The sequence below is a fragment of the Zosterops lateralis genome (genome assembly GCF_965231275.1).
Source record: "Zosterops lateralis genome assembly, chromosome: 4".
Lineage (NCBI taxonomy): Eukaryota > Metazoa > Chordata > Aves > Passeriformes > Zosteropidae > Zosterops > Zosterops lateralis.
In genome coordinates, this window is record NC_139765.1 from 9,469,734 (window position 1) to 9,487,588 (window position 17,855).

General features: G+C 39.8%; 1 protein-coding gene across 1 annotated transcript in view; it reads right to left on the bottom strand.

The window, feature by feature from the left end:
• Positions 1-17,855, bottom strand: part of PDE3A (phosphodiesterase 3A) — a 216,185-nt gene that overhangs the window by 23,551 nt on the left and 174,779 nt on the right. The window contains exons 3-6 of the mRNA XM_083859872.1: positions 10,071-10,331; positions 7,635-7,789; positions 4,261-4,376; positions 386-605 (exon numbers count right to left, since the gene is read on the bottom strand). Coding sequence (XP_083715998.1) covers positions 386-605; positions 4,261-4,376; positions 7,635-7,789; positions 10,071-10,331 — 752 coding nt within the window. The remainder of the gene's footprint in view (positions 1-385; positions 606-4,260; positions 4,377-7,634; positions 7,790-10,070; positions 10,332-17,855) is intronic.

Consider the following 17,855-nt stretch of genomic DNA (forward strand, 5'->3'; position numbering starts at 1 on the left):
GCAACATCAGGTGCCTGCTGTGGGAGACTTGGCCTGTGACCTAAAGGTGACTGCTCATGTCAAAGGGCATGGCTCCACAAACACAAGCTGTAAACATGAAATCCAACTTTAGGATCTGCAGGTTATTGACAAAGGATTTATTTAGGAATCAGGCTGTCCATCTGATAGGAGTAAAAGCAATAGACACAGCAATAAACATAGCCAACAGTCTTCCACTTTAAAAGTATTTAGTAGCATTGATCTACACATTTACTTATGTACTATAAACCTGAAATATCAATATAAACACTGTAGTAAATCACAAAAAACTTGTAAGTGGGCCAATAAAACATGTTAATGAGAACCATGTGAAATAATTCCAAGGCATGTCAAATTATCATCTTACCTGCTGCAGATGATGGAGGGGCTGATAATAGGGTCTGACAGGGTAGGTGCACTCTGAGTAGAAGTTAAGACTTTGTGTGGCTTTAAGCCCTGCTTGGTGTCAGTGTCTGTAGGCTCTGGAAATGACACAGAAGATGTTTTTCCAGTAGGACTCGTGGCAGGCGTCCCCTGAATCGGTGAATGGCACGGGGAGGTGAGAGGTGAAATATTTGGTGGGATACCTGGCCAAGGACAAGAAGAGTCTTGTCAATTAACAGAAGTGGCAGATGTTTGTATCAGTTCACTGTGCAGAAATGCTCTTCTTGAGATGCACCAGCAAAACCAAAATAAATAACAGAAAACCCTTCTTCACTCTGAGCCAAGCCCAGGGCTGTCAAAGAGTGATGAACTTCCATCACTATCACCCACTTTTACCTGCTGAAGATCTGGCTCAAAATACAAAGCATATTTTCCATATCGAGCAGGATGCACTAACTGGACAGGCATGAAATGAAAGACAAGTTTGTGGCACGACTGTTGGTATCAACATGTTCTAGTGACAGAGACACATAATGCCAAACAGGCAGTTCCCAGACCCATCTGCAGTTTCTCTGTCACCATCTGCAAAGCAGGGTCAAGGAAGGCTTACACACATTCCCAGAAAATTTGTATTTCTACATGTTTGAAGACAAGTAATGAACCAAAAAGAGCAATTTTTAGTAGTCATACGTTATACAAAATATTGCTACTGGGGCCACTTCTCATAGATTTTGGCATTGATCTTCAGCTTGAGTTTATTTTTCAGTATCTGCTGCACACTAAGGGAGACTTGCAACCATTATTGAGCTAGAGTATAGAAACTGCCAATATCCCATGTGCAACATTAGCAAGATGTAGTTCTCTCTGTCCCTTATTCCACCTAAGCACCGCCAAGGTGAAATGAATCAGCCAGTGTAGTGTTTAAACAAAGTGCTTCCTTCTCTTGGAATCCACTTTACAATTCCTAGTCTCAGAGAAAATGAGACTCCAAGCGCAGAGGAGCAAACTTAATCTATCTTAAAAGGAAATGCACAGAAATTGAGTTACCTGCTGTTCTGAAGTCTGTAGGAACTCAGTCCCAGTTAATTTACCACATTCATCTTCAAAGCCAAAGGATTCACGGCCTTAGGAATTTGAATGCGTTTTATGTTTGAATTTTGCCCTCTGTCTAAATGCATTCCAGACACAAAAATTTTTGCAAAATAAGGCAATATGTTGATCTAAGTTCTTGAAATATTAACCTTGGAGGATATACGTGTACAGTTCCAGTGTTTTTTCTGTGATAGCAACTTAGTGTGATAGAAGGCAAAAATATGATTTACTGTTGATAATTCAAGAGTTTAAAAAAATTCTGATAGTTACTGTGCTGCGATTTGGAGACATCCAGCCTCTCAGTTTTGATTAAGGGCATTTCTTCAGCAAATGTGGTATGTATTTAGTGTCTTAATTCAATGACTGTAAGTGGGATATAATGCTAGTCTTGAGATCAGAACACTACAGCCTTCAGAGCAATTAAAATGTTATCAGATGGCCATGACACAGGGAAATTGCTTAAAAATACAGAAAGCCTGTTTCACATTTATGAATTCATTGAGATATCAGCTTTCCATCCAACAAAAATATGTCTTTAAAAACATTTCACAGTCTGTTAGTTGCACAGGAGATTGAGTTGGATTATGATCTATCTTTGAGATATATGTTACCAAGTAATATTCATAACTCTTAGAGGATGCAATACATATGGTCATCTTTCAACAATCTGAAACAAGTCCTGAGAATTTAAACAGCACTTTTCACAATAATGTCTAATCACAGCAAGCTTTCTACTGCTACTAGGGATCCAGCCTCTTGAAATATTTTTTGTTGTGTGTGTTTTTAAGGAAGTAAATTACCAGGGAAGGTAACCACAAATAAATAAAATTACCAGAACAAAGCAAACCGTTTTTCAATAATCCCACATTCAAACATTTACTGGTAAAAGAGAGAGAAAATGTATCTTGCTACAGCAAGGATTTTTTCACAATCAGGATAAGAAAAGAATAAAAGTACAAAGAGGATTTTTAAAGTACATCCGTGCACTTTGGTCTTCCAAAGCTTATTCAAATGTGCAAGTGTTGAAGACATAAAACAGTGACTTCAGTGTGATGTGAAATTACAAATGAAAACATTTGGTTTCTTTGCCAAAATAGGCAGAACTATCAATATTTTAAAATGTGAATGTTTTCATGCATAATTAAAGATGCATTTTATATAAATTAATATATTTACAAATATAGCTAGATCAACTTCTACTAATAATAATTGTATATTGCCAATGGACCTAATACATAAAAGTCTAAATTATATTAACTAGTGAAAATTGAAAGAATTATTTATCAGGAACATGAAAACAAAGAACTAAAAATACATTATAAATAATCTAAAGTATTGTAATATCAATCTTCTACTTAAAACACTGATGCAAAATTTTTACTCCTCTCTACCAGCATCCTTAGGAATTGCTCATGATGGAATGGAGATCTCCCTTCATCATGGGGGAGCTCTTGTATTCAGGTAACAAAGATGATTATTAATCCTTTCTGAAAGCAGAAATTGCTAAATGTAAAACTGACTGAAGGGCTTGATAATTGTTGTTTTCCAAGTACAAGGTATTATACACCCACTCCTCTCCCTTTCAGTTTACTGGGATAATCTCTGAAATCAGAAGTCAAATGTTTATTTTGTTCTAAAGCAAATTCCTGGATTCTTGTTGCTATGGCTCCATTATTTTCCAGGTTAAATTTTATTCATTTGCCTATGATCCTATTACCTTTTAAGACAATATTGTGCTACTTATTCTTCACTGTGGTAAAACAAAGCAGCTTTGTACCAGAAAAGATCTTTTGTATGGTTCTCTTCAGTTTGAAAAGGCAATGTGATGTGGCAGCACTAGAAATGCAAAATTATTGTGCAGCAATATCTTCAAACTTATCTCTAAGTTGGGATTCTCTGACTTTTCCAGATGACCTCAGCCATTTATCAATTTCTATCTGATAGCTGGGGAGCCAGGATCTCTGAGTAATATTATCTCAATAATAAAATTATCTCAATTTATGTTTGGATAAAAAGCATGCTGGTATGAGAAAGGAAGGCCTTGTGGTAATTTTGAATTGTGTGTTGAAGCATGGGTAAAACAGCATTTGTAGAGAGAGGAGAACCACATTATCGTGGATTAAAGCTGCTTCATGGCTGTCATATTACACATCTCACTATCAATTCCAAAGTCACCGTCTTAATTTCTTTCAGGAAAGAAATACAGGAGCAATATTTTTTTTTTTAAAGGCTCAAAAGGTTGAGTGAAAAACCTTGTATTTCTCATCTCTAAAAATCATTAAGAATTACCTGTATTTTCTCAACAGTGAATATACAGGGATAGATCTCTGAGCTACAAAGGTTGTATCTTGGATATGTTTGTTGCTGCTTCCAGCTGAAAATGGATTTATGTAGGTTGTGCTTTAGGAAATCTCAGTCAAGCAATATGCACAGACAGCTAATGTCACAAATGTTATGCAAAACACCCTGCTACAGCCAAGGGAATTACAAAGATATAAATCACAATTTACTATTTCACTCCCTGCATCATGTCATGACTAACTTCTATAAATCAAAAGAGTCAAAACATTTACAAAGGGCATGACTACAATCTAATGTACTTTAAGCAACTGTGTTGGGGTTTTTTTTGCTAATAAAAGAAATAACTATATTATATTGATGGGAAAATAATAAAAGCAGCAGGTTGGAGAGAGAACAAAAGCAGATGCACCAGTTAAGCGAAGTTTAAGTTAAGCAAAGCTGACAGAGTTTGGGATTTCCACTCACCTTGCCGGGTCTGCCTTTTGGCATTCAGGTGGTTGGTAGAGGACACGGCGTAGGAGGTGGAGAAGGACCTGCTCTTTGTGATTGTCATCAGAATGGAGCTGTTCCAGGAGTCAGAGCTGCAAAACCAGAGCACAAACAAGCAACACTCAGCACAGGGAAAAGCCTCATGAAGAAAAAACCCTCAGGACAAAAAAGCCTCAATGGCAGATCTTATGAAGTTAGGAGCTGCAGTATGAAGTGTGTGATATTGAGATAGCACAAAATCTGGTGAGGGAAACTACATCTTGTGGGTTGGCTGAACTCGTGTTTTTGAGGCACTCAGTACCGTGTTCAGCAAAAATATTTACAAGACAGGCAGGCCAAAGCTGGACTTCCCTCAGTGCTGAGGCCTATTTGCCTTATTTATACAAAGATGCCTTCATTTTATTGTTCTGACAGTACAAAGAGGCTCAAAAGTTGCCTTGAAATAAGTTAAATTTATGTTATCTTTAAATACCTTCTTAAAAGAGACAGAAGTGACACAAACTCTCAAAAAGCAATGTCCTCTGCCGTTGATGTCACAGCAGACACACAACAACCCTTGGGGCTTTGGAGGAACCCCTCAGGAGGCTGGGGAAGACTGGAAGCATCCTGCATGGCTGTGGTTAGTGCCCCTGCATGCCCTAACCAGGTGAAATGCCTTCTGCATTCCCCCAAAAATGCCCTTCTCAGACCCTGGAGACATTGGTGCAAGAGAATTGTGCTGAGGGAATCCGTGTGCATGTGTCCATGTGTGTGGGGAACAAATGTAAGTCCCCTACAGCAGCATGAGTTTATGCTTTTAGCCTTTAGGATGTAATTGTATGCCAGAAGAGGCCAAAATCTTCTGTACAGCAGGAACACTGTATCTATAATCATTTTCCAGAATGACACCCATCGAATGTCAGCTTCTTGCAGGGATGCTGTGAGCTCTCTGGACATCTCAAGCTCCACATTCCTCCTCACACTCCTCACAGCCCCACATCCAAGTGATGAGGTGACACTCAAGGCTGAATACAGACTTTTAAAGTAACATAGCTCCAGCTGAGCTTGGAAAAAAAAAAAAAAAAAAAAAAAAAAAAAAAAAAAAAAAAAAAAAAAAAGAGAGAGAGAGAGAAGAAAAAGAAAAAAAGACTTTCTGAAAGAAAAAAGTATGTGACACTATGTTACCTCTACAAGCATCTTGTTTTGGAATAGTAAGTACTACCTACAAAAATACTTGCTGGTTGTCTTTATGGGCCCAAATCCTTAATATCTGTGATAAAGTGAGGCAAAGAAAGAATACAGATGGCTTTTTAAAATTTTTTGTTTGTTTTATGGTTTTGCTTTGTTTTTTAATTGACGTGAAGAATATAATACAGTGGGCCACTGTACAGTAAAATAACCCCAATGAACCAAACAAAAAAACCATCTCTGAAGCACATTCTTTGAGTTCCTACAGGAGAATCACTCGATATAAAAGTGGTTGAAGGAAAGAATGTGGGAGCTCTATTATTTTTCCAGTATAATGTCTACCCAGTTCAGTTACATGGGGTTGGAATAATACAGAATTACTAATTAATCTCACACTGACAGTTATGGGGAATTTTTGCAAATGTGAGAAATCCAGAAGTGATGTCCCACATTGTGAGGAACAAGTTCCATGTTTTGTAACTACAGAATCTGCCACAGGGCAATTCCAGTGCCAGCCCCTCTCCTTCCCTTCAACTTATGAAATGTTTCTTTCTCTGCGACCAGTGGAGAATTTGGTACAGGGGAAATGGCAGATAACCAAGATATATTTTTTTCTCTTCAGTTCAAAATTCTTCTCCTTGAAAGCAGATCTCTTTTTGGTCTGCCAAAATTTTTAAAGCTAGACTTATAGGATTCATTTTCCCCCTTTCTGGAATACACATTGTTTCTCCTACTGTGAAAGTAGTAGTGCAAACAGTAGGCTGGGAGTCTTGACAGAGCTATAATTATACAACTGGCGACTTTAAACATAGGAAGAATTGATAGCCTGCTTAGCTGGCTCCTCATGCAGAGTTACATAACAACCACAGGAAAGGACCAACAATAATATTTAATTGCTCTCCTTCTTCCTTTGATTCCCATCTTGGGATGCTTACACACTACGTGAGAGTGGGATCAACAGCATAAATCAAATGCAGCCCAGGAAGCACAGGTCTGTGAGTGAAGAATGTTTGCATTTGGTTACAGCTTCCTTAGATTTACTTTTACTGAGACAGATGGGACTTCTCACAAAGGGAACTTTAGCAAACCATGTATTTTTCTTGCATGAGACTTTCAAGGGTACTCTGCAGGCTGCCTTGAGCACCTCCATATGACATATGACAGTCTCATCCACAGGAAAGACTTAGGTATCTGAAGAAAGGCCAACCTTGGAAGGAAGCTGCTCTTTGGGGCTGCATTCCCCCAAGGTCTCCAACAGTGCTACACTGGTCATGTTGGGCCTTCCAAGGTCCTATCTTTTTCTCCACTACCAGCACCAAATTTTGAATTTCAGAAAAGCACATGAGCCTTCTGAAGAGAAGCTCTGGATTCTCTTCTTGAATGTAGTGCTTTCATTCTGATCTTCCTTTCCCCAGGACAAAGCATTTCTTCACACCCTTCCTTCATCCACCAGCTCCAAGATGTAGTGAAGAGGGGACCTGAACTTTATTCTCAGAGGGTGGTACCACAGCACGCTGCTCTCGACCCCTTCCTTTGAAGGCTCTGCTCCTCTCTGACTAGAACAGAAAAGGAGCCAGAAAGGAGGAAATCCTGTTGTAATGACATGATGTGTAGCTACTACAACTTTCATTACAACCTGTCCATATTTGCCAAACAAGCTGGCTGCTGGCTATAAGCAGCTGAGAAGACACAACTCTTTATCCATTGCATGGGAGGACCATGTGTTTCATGATACCAGCTCAGAGAAGAAAGGAAGACGGACAAGTGCTTTATGAACTGGTTTAATAACAGGATCACATCATTAGGTGTGTTCTTAGAAATGGCTGGGCTAATTGCTACAGTTTTTCTTGGCTGGGAAATAACCACACAGGCAGCCCCTGCATGCCAAGAAAATTTAACCAGGTATCCTGCCTTTCTTCCAATTTTATTGGGCAGTTCTGCACTTCATTAGCATAAATAGATTTTTTAAAATTTATTTTTTCTACCCAACAATAGGAATAATTTTGGCATAATCTGACAAAAAATGGGAATGCTGCTTTTTTGGCAAATCAATTTAGAGAAACATGAAGAAGCAATTCTAACACAGTTCACAGCCAGCATTTCTGAATGCAGGATATCATCACACAGAACCAAAGAAACCTGCCCACAGAGAAACATGAAAGTGAGAGGAGGCCATTTGTAACCTGGATGAAGATGATTCGTGAGGTTTGATGCTGGCACTGCGGTCCCTTCTCACTGGAGCTGGCTCCAGAGTGGGCAGTCCTGTGGCTGATGTTGTTGTGGTCCAGGTTGAGGACACTCGTCTCAGCAGTCCTGGAGGCAAACTTCTCCGTAAGCGCTGTGGAGAAACCAGTTCCTTACAGTTTGTACAGCCTTACAAAACCTCTACACATGCAGAAATAAAACCATTTCCACTTGCTTCATTCTGTCTGACAACACCTAGTGAGGTACTTTAAATCTGGGTTCTCCCATGCATTATTAATTTCAAACACAGCTGATATTTAAATGCTTGGAGAGTCTGGACCATCCTCCCTATATCAAGTTTAAAAAAAGGTATTTGTCCACAGTCCCATAGACACAGATGTTCAACACCTGATGTGGCCAAAGGTACTTAAACAACTTAGCAGGGTCACAAAGGTGACTGAAGCATCTGTCATGAAAGGAAAAGCTAAGGGAGTTGGAATTGCTCAGCCTGAAGAAGAGAAGCCTCAGGGCAGACCTTAGCAGTGTACATAAATACCTAAAGGGAGGGTGTAAAGAAGAAGGCTTTTTCCAGGGGTGCCCAGTGACAGGACAAGAGGCAGTGGAGCAATAACTGAAGTACAAGAAATTTAATTAAAATGTAGGAAAATATTTTTTTACTGTGGGGAGGACTGAACACAGAGAAGATGCCTGAAGAAGCTGTGAAGTCTACATCCATGGAGATACTCAAAACCCAACTGGACATCTTCCTGAGCAACCTGATCCAGGCTGAGCCTAGAGAAACTTCCTCCTCAATGAACTGAAATAGACAATCTCCAGATGCACTTTCAACCTCAACTACTCTGTGATTTAAGCTGTCATGAATCCTCAGAATCAGAGATTCAAGGCAAAAAAGGCTGTAAGAAAAATAAGGCAGGGGACCTCCAACTTTTTTTCCCTGCCGTATCTATCTGACTCAAAGATTACACACTGAAATAAAATTTTCATGCTCTGGGATATGATGTCTCAAAAAGCTTAGAGAAAGCATCACTGTTTACAGCAGATTTTTCTTGACCACCCTGTGTTTTTCTTTCACCTGACTCTTCCATTTCTCCAGTTAACAGGATTCAGATGTTTACTTTCAAATTTTCGAAGGCAAAGATAATAAAGGATCTTTTTTGGACCCTGATTTGCTGTTGCAGATCCTATAATTTTTTAAGTTGTTTCTCTTGTGAAGTTCTCATGAAGTGTTTATAGTTAAGAATTAAAATAAATATATCTGCAATGGAGAGCTTGGACTTTGCCAGAGAGTTAAGGAATATGAGATGGAAGACATCTGTGATGCTGAAGCTCTAAATTGCAGATAAATATGTTAACACATTATCTCCTTACACAAAATGCTCAGTATCAGATGCTTAAGGTGAAGGTCCTAAATCTGCTTTTAGACACTTCAAATAAAGACCTGAAAACTCTTTCTTTTATGAACTATAATACTTTTAGGTCAGCAAATTCTTCAATCAATTAGTTCTTTGTAGCATTAACTCATTTCTTCATCCTTCACTTCTCTTCTCCTCATTAGGTTTTATGCAACAGCAAACTGGTATCTGTTCCCTGTGTGTGCTCATGTGATATCAGTGCTCTTCCACTTTTCCCCTCAAAGCCTAGGGTACAGTCATTATAGATATGGTCACTAAAATAAACTGGAAAATGTGCTTAAAAACCTGTGAACATCCATTTCATACATACAACTGCTAAACAGGCAAACAGGGTGGTAATTATCATCACACTAAACTATAATAAAAGAATCACGAGCATTGCAATTCAGATGCCTGGAAATGCTGGAATGAATGACTGGCTGTGCCATTTAAAATGTAAAAACATAAAAGCACTTGCCTGTGCAACGTGCTCTGCCTATATTTAATTTTACAAGGGAGGCTGCAGTACAAAAGCATTTTGGTTTAGTTTCAGAAATGAAATGTAAGCCCTGCAGGACAGCTAATTAGCAACAATCCTACAACTCACACTACTTCAAATCTGATGTGCTCTTTCTAGCTGTTCACTTGCTAAGTGTGGGTGGTTAACAATTATTATTTCCTTCCTGATCCCTGAGTATTCATAAAGACATTTTTCAAGGCAGTATTATACAGATGTTTATGGTGCTGTCTTCTTTTCTTCTCAAGACAAACTTCCATGAGCTCACAGTATTTATCATACTAATGATTGTGATGATATTTTTGTTAGTTTGTGTGGTACACAACAATTTAGGCTTGATCCAAAGTACCTAAAAGACAGCAATAGAGACTTTTTCATTGACTTCCATAGGTTTCACTCTTCTGGTTAAGGGAATGAAGAAGAGATGGCAATTCATACAAAAAGCCCTGTGAGATTTGACAGCCCAGTGATGTCCCAATGATGGAGAGGCAGTTTCCAGTACTCACCTTGGGAATAGCCAGTTTCTCTCCTTTCTCCGGACATTCCTCCGAGTCGGAGCAGGTGTAGTTCTCACTGAAGGACACCAAGGGATTCACCCTTGGCTTGTGGATGGCCTGGAAGGTTAACTGTGTGTTGAGCAGGTTGCTCACTGTTCTCAGTGATGTGCACACGTTGGGGGGCAGCGAGGGGTCGGCCAGAAGGTCTGTGATGAGCCCGTGTGCCTCTCCCATGACGGCGATGTCCACGGTGATACTGGTGCCAGAAGACTAAAGAAGAGAGAAATAATATGTGTAAGAGAGCAGAAGTGAACAACCTGATGGCACTGCCTCAGGCTGTGGGGAACTCTGTCCACAGCTTCTGCTAAAGTGAGTGCAGGTGGGAAAATAATAACGTGAAACAATTCTTTAAATACAGAGAACAATGCTGAATAGATTGATGAACAGTCTGCAAAGACTCTGGAATTCCATCGTATCTCATTTCACAGCTTCTGCCATCTGCAGCTGATTAATCCATCTGAATAAATTGTTCAGGCTCCCTATGGAGACATGGTCAATAGACAGGGCCTATTTGCACAAACAGTATTGGAGACATGGTTTAGGATGAGAGGAGACTCTCTTGAGAGATTCCTGAGTACTAATTACAGAACAACAAATCTAGAACTAGAATGTTCTAATCTAGAATGTCCAGTGCTTATGCCTGGATGAATGAAATGAATCCCAAGCATATAACTGAGATTTCTAAAATATCTCCTTGCAACTAAACTACAGTATTCTGGTATGGTAGCAACAACATTCTTCTCCAAGCAATTGAATATTGGGCAGCTATATCCAGCTATAAAACTGAAATGAAGAAAAACCTAGATTTTTTTAAACCTTAAAGTTGTCAAGTCTGTGAATTAACAGCTATATAGTACAATTGCAAAGGAGTGAGGATCTTTAAACTCTAATAAAGAACAGTGAGATTGGATGCACACAGAAGTAGAACACCTAAAAAGGCAGGAGGCCTTTTTTGAAATCTGGAATTTCAATGCAGAAGTGACATTTCAGCCTCACTTGGTGGTGCACTAAAATCCACCACAAATTCTGCATGGTGTTGCTAATTCAAGGCACTCCAAGAGTGACCACTTTCCCTTTGTTGTGTCTCTGACACAGCAGCTCAGTCCTGCTGCAACTGTTTGGAACTTAGCAGGTGTACGTGCAGTTTCCCAGAGAGACCATTGCAGCAGATTCTGTACTAATTTGCTTTCATGTATTTCTTAGAGAAAGCTAAAATACATAGTTTGCTAAATGGGGAAGTTATGTCTGTGAAAAGAGCATAAGAGTTACTTGGAGTGATAAACAAACGGCATGGAGAATTGGTCAGACTTAGGAGAAGAGTGAATAAAGTCCCAGCCAGGGCTTTTCACTTGTCAGTGACAGCATTCATGGACCTCAAACCAGAAAGAACAGAGTAACACAACTTGACACTGCTTGGTTCTCAGAAAAGGCTTTACAGGCAATAAAAAATATTTCTGAGGAAAGTGATACATTAGTTAAGTACAGCTAAACCTCTTCCCTCTGTCTTCCCAGTTGCATAATGTGGACATCAGGCCCTTGGCAAATAGATTTTTCACTACACTGATTCCTTCCTCTTGTCCTACTTGCTAAGGCTGAGGTAAGCTGCAGGACCAGAGCATAGGCTTCCTCCCTCATCATCCTCTCCTGCAACCAGAAAACCACCCTCTTCCCACATTTCTTTGCTATGCAATAACATAAACCAGAAACTGCTTGATCTACTGGAGTGCTATTTCATCCTACTGAAAAAAATGAATGCCTGAAATTAACTGAATGGCTCTTTCGTTGCTTAACATCTCAGGAGTGCATGCAGAAGATTCTGGCAGATGCTACAGAAAATTCTCAAATTAAAGGACAAGACTTGGGATGAGAGTAATTAATTATCTATCTTAACCTCAGCCATGACGAATGGACCAAAGGGGGAGTGAGGCAGAATACATCATTCAAAATGCAACAGAAGCCTCATATTTTCAGCAAAACTGTGTCATCTACAGCTTGAAATTCTATTAAGCCTGGAGCGTGGAGTTGTTGACTGCCAGTCAGAGACAGAGATTAATACTTCCACGAAGTAAACAAGTCTGACTCAGTGGGCTATAAGCAGAGATTCTGTACAGCAGTACTAATATTTTGCAAAGCAGCCAGCATTGTTCTCCATGATTAGCATCAAGTGGGGAGAAGGAGAGCCCTTCTCCACAGTGGATTTCTGCCACAGGGCCTCCAACTCCCTGTGTTGTTGTGATGTGTGTTGGTGACCCCTTGCCTTAACTCTGAGACCTGGCAGATTTGTACCAATAAAATGCCAGGCTGTGATGGGTTATGTGAGTCAAGAAGTATGACAGATGAATATCATCTGTCTCAGGGTCAATTTAGAGCATGATCAGACTAGTCTGACTAGGTAAAATTAGAGGTATTTAAATTATTATTTTCTAAAAATTATTGCAAATTGAATGCATGAGAACATTTATAAATATTTTACTTTTCAGAGTCTCTACTAAAAAAAACCAGTAGAGAACTGCATATGCTTTGCAGACCATTATTCAGAAAGTAAATAAAAATGTGTTTCTCTAAAGGGCAAGGAAACCTGGAATTTAATGTAAATCACTACAATGATGTGAAAGCAAGTGAGTAAACTGGTGAAAATTTGAGATTAATGTAATCTCATATATGCATGTGTATTGTATATATGCACATACACACACATGGATGCAGGTATATATGCAGGGAGTCTTATTTAAAGGTAAAAATGCATATAAAATCCATGTTCAGTCTTTGTAAATTGTTTTCTACTAACATGCATAGCCTCTGCTTGAACTGATTTGGATTCTTTCCAAAGCACTTTACCCATTGAAGCTCCAAGGCTGGATACTTGGGAATAGTGGCATGAACAACATTTGCAATCAACACTAACAAACAACTAATTTGATAAAACAAAACAAAACAATGAGGACATAAGATAAGGTGAACTTAATTTCACAATGGTCAGTGTTCATTTACTCATCTATGCCAATAATTGTATGTTCCCTCCCATGAATTTTGGATAAGACTGGCTTGCTGTTCATTTTGTGACTTCATTCCAGCCCTGATTTCAGCAAAGTCATGCAGTGACTTAAACTGAAATGCTCTGGGGCATGAGAATGAGAAAGCAAACAGGCTGGGAACAAAAGCAAAACTAAACAGGCTCATTTTTAACTAAGATAAGAAGAAAGATTAATTCCTTACAAAGCTGAAAAGCAGCTGGTTTAGGCCACAGTGCCATCTGGAATCCCTAAGTGGGCCCAAATGCACTTGCTGCATGTTTTGAGGCTTCCTTTTATGTACAGAAATTAAAAAAAAAAATAATAAACCTAAAACATACTGCTGCATGTGCAGGACCAAACCACTAAAGCAGCATGTCCCAGTATCAGACAGATGATTTTTGTCAGGGCAGGAAACAACTCTTAATGAACACTCTTTTATTCAATATGAAAATGGTATTCTGGAAAATTTTAATAATCACTTAGAATTTTTAGGTTTGAATCATTTGTTTTGGAGTCTGCAACATGACTAGAAAAGTTTTCAAATTTGCATAACCTTCACTGGACTTTTCTGTTACAGTCCACAAACTCCCCTTTGTGTTCTTCTTTGTGTTAAATTATATTATGCACAAAACTCTAAGAATAGCTTTTTACTCAGCAGGAGGAAAAAGCAGATAAAGCTGTGCAGGAAAAATGAATTTAGGAAAATAGGAATAACAACTTCCTTTATCCATAAGACCCCATAGATAAATTTAGGTATGAACTATTCCTGTTGGCTCACCTGTGGAGCAGATCTGACATCCATACACTTAACAGATGCCTTACCACAAAGAAAAGTCTTCCCCCTCCCCATCCATATTTTGTAAATGATTCTCATCCAACTTAACTAAAAAGCACCCCTCTTTCCACCCTACAAAAAAAAGGGTGACTATCATGACAACACAAAACCAGTCGAAACTTAAGCAAGGAGAAAAAAAAAACCAAACCAATTATCAAATACAAACCACAATTCATTTCACACAGTCTAATGTTAGGGAGAAATAAAATCTTCATTCGCTGTGGCTTGTACAATGAAAAGCAATGAAGGCAGGGATGTTGGCCTTTCACCATGTTACAGTCAAGAACACTCTGTAAGCAAAAGAATGGGGGAGGCGAGGAGAAAAAAAGAAAAGAAAAGCGGCATCCAGAGTATCTTCAATCTTCACACAATTACGAGCAACTATAAATCACAATTTGATAGGGTTTCCAAGTCACATCATAAATGTTCAGGCCAAGCTGTCTGGAAACAAAATTAAAAGCAAATATAATTCTCCATTATTTTAATGTCCACAGAGCAATTTGAAGGATAAACATCAATTGGCTTCTATGGAAATAATGAATCATTTTAAAGGCGCCACAGACTTAACTACTCCACCTTCCACTGAATGACTAAGGAAAAAAAGCATGCATGCAATTCTTTCACATTTCACTTTTCTCTACTTAAAGCTCTAGAACTGGAGTATTTTTATTTTTATATAAATATTTGTATTTATTTTATTTTGTACTCTTATTTTGTACTAACACGAGATTTCAGATATTCTCTTCTCTGGCGAGCAATGAAGATGTTTATGAGAATCTTTTCTCTGGCTTAATGAAGCACAGCATTCCCACTGCTCCCTGGAGGTCAACCAGCTACAGGCTCTGTAAGGCACACTCTTTGGTAGGGCTGAAAACAGCATCTGTTGTCTCATCACACTGATCAAAGAAAACCTTTCCAAGGCATCTATGTAGTCACTGACTTTGCTATTGAGTCTTTAAAGCACTGTCATAACCATAAACCAGGACACTGAGGCACAAAAGATGAACCCACAAGGAAGGAAACTAAATCTTGCTTGAGCCATAACGATTTGAGTTTTAATCCTGGTTCCAAGGTGCTTGGGATGGCACCACTCCAGCAAAGTGGATATACCTGATAAAAATTACACTGAACTCTGATCTGCAGAGCAGAAAATGTCAGGACTGCCACATTAAGTGTGTCTGTAGCATGAGCACATGCCAGAAAGCTACCAGAGTCCAAGGATCACAGAGCAGCCAGAGGAAGTCTTTCAAAGTAGTTCTGCAAATGCAGAATCTAATGAAATGGGTCTCACTAAAGAGTTACACTTTTTGTGTAACTCCCTGTACTGCAATGACCCCTTTCCTCAGCAACAGGCCTGAGGCCACAGGGTCACCAGAAGGCAGCCCTGCCTGGGGCTGAGTGTGCATGTTGTTGAGCAGCCTCATACAGGGCTGGCTCTGTAATCTCACAGTATATTAAACTACCAGTCCTCTACTACCAAGCAAGGCCACTGATTTGGACCTTCCTCCTGTATCCCACCATTGGCTGACATAAAATTTCTAGGAATAATCTCTGAAACATCCTTCCATCTGCTTCATTAGTTTGAAACTGTCACAGAGGAGCATGACCATGTAAGATTACTTTCTTTAGAAACCAGGATGACATCACCACCATTCTTTAAGAAAGAGGCACTGATTTGAGAAGGAAATACTTCCCCCCCCCCCCCTCTCTTATAAAACCTGTGGAATGTATCACTGTCTATAGCACACTTTGTCTGGGGAGGCAGCTGCAATCCCCACATCCTGCATCTCTACCTTAGGTGACACCACTCACAAAGCTCACAGTTACAGCTGACTAACTTTCTTCCATTACAGGATCTTTCAGTTTGTGACAGCTTTGTCAGCCAAAGAGCTCAGACTGAAACATATACTGCCAGGTATTTGTCTGGGGTGAATTATTTCAGTGTTTGAGAAAAAAATTGCTCAGATATTTACAAGAAGACTGTTGGAGTCTTTTATCCATCCTAAAAACTCTGTGTAAACTGATACCACTTAATCTGCAGCAAGCACTGAAGGTGCAGTAAGGCCTTTTGCTTTCCCTGCCCTGATATGTCCAGATTTGGTTGTGAAGTTCCTGGGAAAAATGACACTAAAGCTAGCCCTGCATAACCTCTGTAGGCTGTCAGAAACCTGCCACTGAACTGCCCTAAGTATGCTCACCTCCACACACTGCACATGTGCACAACATCCCACAGGGCAAAGGATCACATTTAAGAAACAGAGAACACATTTGAGCTGTTAATGCAGTGTTGGTGCCATCTGTAACTTTCAAGGGAGACTATCAGTTCTTGCTTGCAGGTCACCTAGAAGGTTTTTCCAGATTTGTTACACACACACATACACTGAAAGAAAATATCCTTGTGGTCACTAGCAACCAAGCAACAATAAAAAGATAGATGTAGAAATAATCTCAAGGAGTGGGAGGACTGGATTGGTTAAGATTCAAGACCTACAGACTAGGAAAGTCTGAACCCGTGTGGATGCAAGTACTGGACACAACCCAATGCAACATAATTAAATACCTCTCATTTATATCTGACAGAAAGGACCTCAAATGAACTGACTCCATTGGTACTGACATAAAGTAGTACTTAATTTCCCACATTGCCTCCTTCCACAGCTGAAAACCCTGTGTGGCATAGGGAAAAGGGGCAGAGGGCTGCCCCCAGAGAGTGTGCTGGGTGGCACAGCAAGGCAAGGGGCAAGCTGCAACCAGCCATACACGTGCTCTGCCTTGGGCTCCTTGGGAAATCTCAGTCCAAGTGAAGACACTCAGACAGTTGGGATGACCTTCTGCACAAGGCACGCCTTGAGGAGGATCCAGGGAAAGCAGCAGCTCCTGGAAGGAGGCGAGAGCACAGGCTGAACCTCCTGGCTAAGAGCCGCTGCTCGCAGCTTGCAAACCTCGTGGAAACTCTGACGCTGGTATTTGATGTTCTCAGCGGAGCCCTGGGGACTCAGTCACCCAGTTCCAAGGGACTTTCCGTGCTATTTGGCTGCCTAAAAACATTAAACTATCATGACTATACAGCCCAAAGAACTACTTGATGATGTAGAGCAGATCTCAGTCAGTCACAGTCAGGGTTGATTACTTAAAAAGTAGACGCCACTCCAACTGAACTAGGAACTTTAAAAATTATTGCTTTTAATTAAAGCACAGCAGATGGGAAAAATTAAATTCTAAATGGGGCTCAAATCTGCTTTGAGTAACACAGACTGAGGAAAACAATTGTGTACTTCAGAGGCTGTCCTCAATCATCTTACATTATTGTTCTCCAATTTGTACATCAGATGGTCACAAATTGGTAGCTTGAAGCTTGATAGTTTGTGTTCATATGAAGAAAACAGTGATAACTGTCTTCAGCCTCAACTTGAGCTGCAGCAATACAAGCTGGGACCCAGCAGCAGTGGGGTGCTGGGTGCACACAGAGGGGAGGATAAGCCATCTATTAATACCTGGTGATCTTACTGAGTTTACAGCTCCAGCATCCCAACTGCCTGCTTAGCACTGAAAGCTATTTTAATTCTACAGTGAACTAAAACAGAGCAGCCAAACACACAGCATGAGTTAAAAAAAGATCCATTGAAAACAATAATCACTGTTCTGCCTTCTGTGTACTAACTAATCCTCCTACATTTTCAACTTGACAGTCTCAGTTACACCAGAGCAAAGCCAAAGGAGCCACACACTGCCATATTTTCTCCCTTTCTAAGTACTTCAGGCTCTTTTGGGATACAACTTGAGAAGGAACATCACAATCAGCAGCAAACTGCAGAAATAAGTATGAAAATAAACCCAGCTAAAGACTCACATTTATCTCAGCCCTTCACTAAGAACTCCTGAACA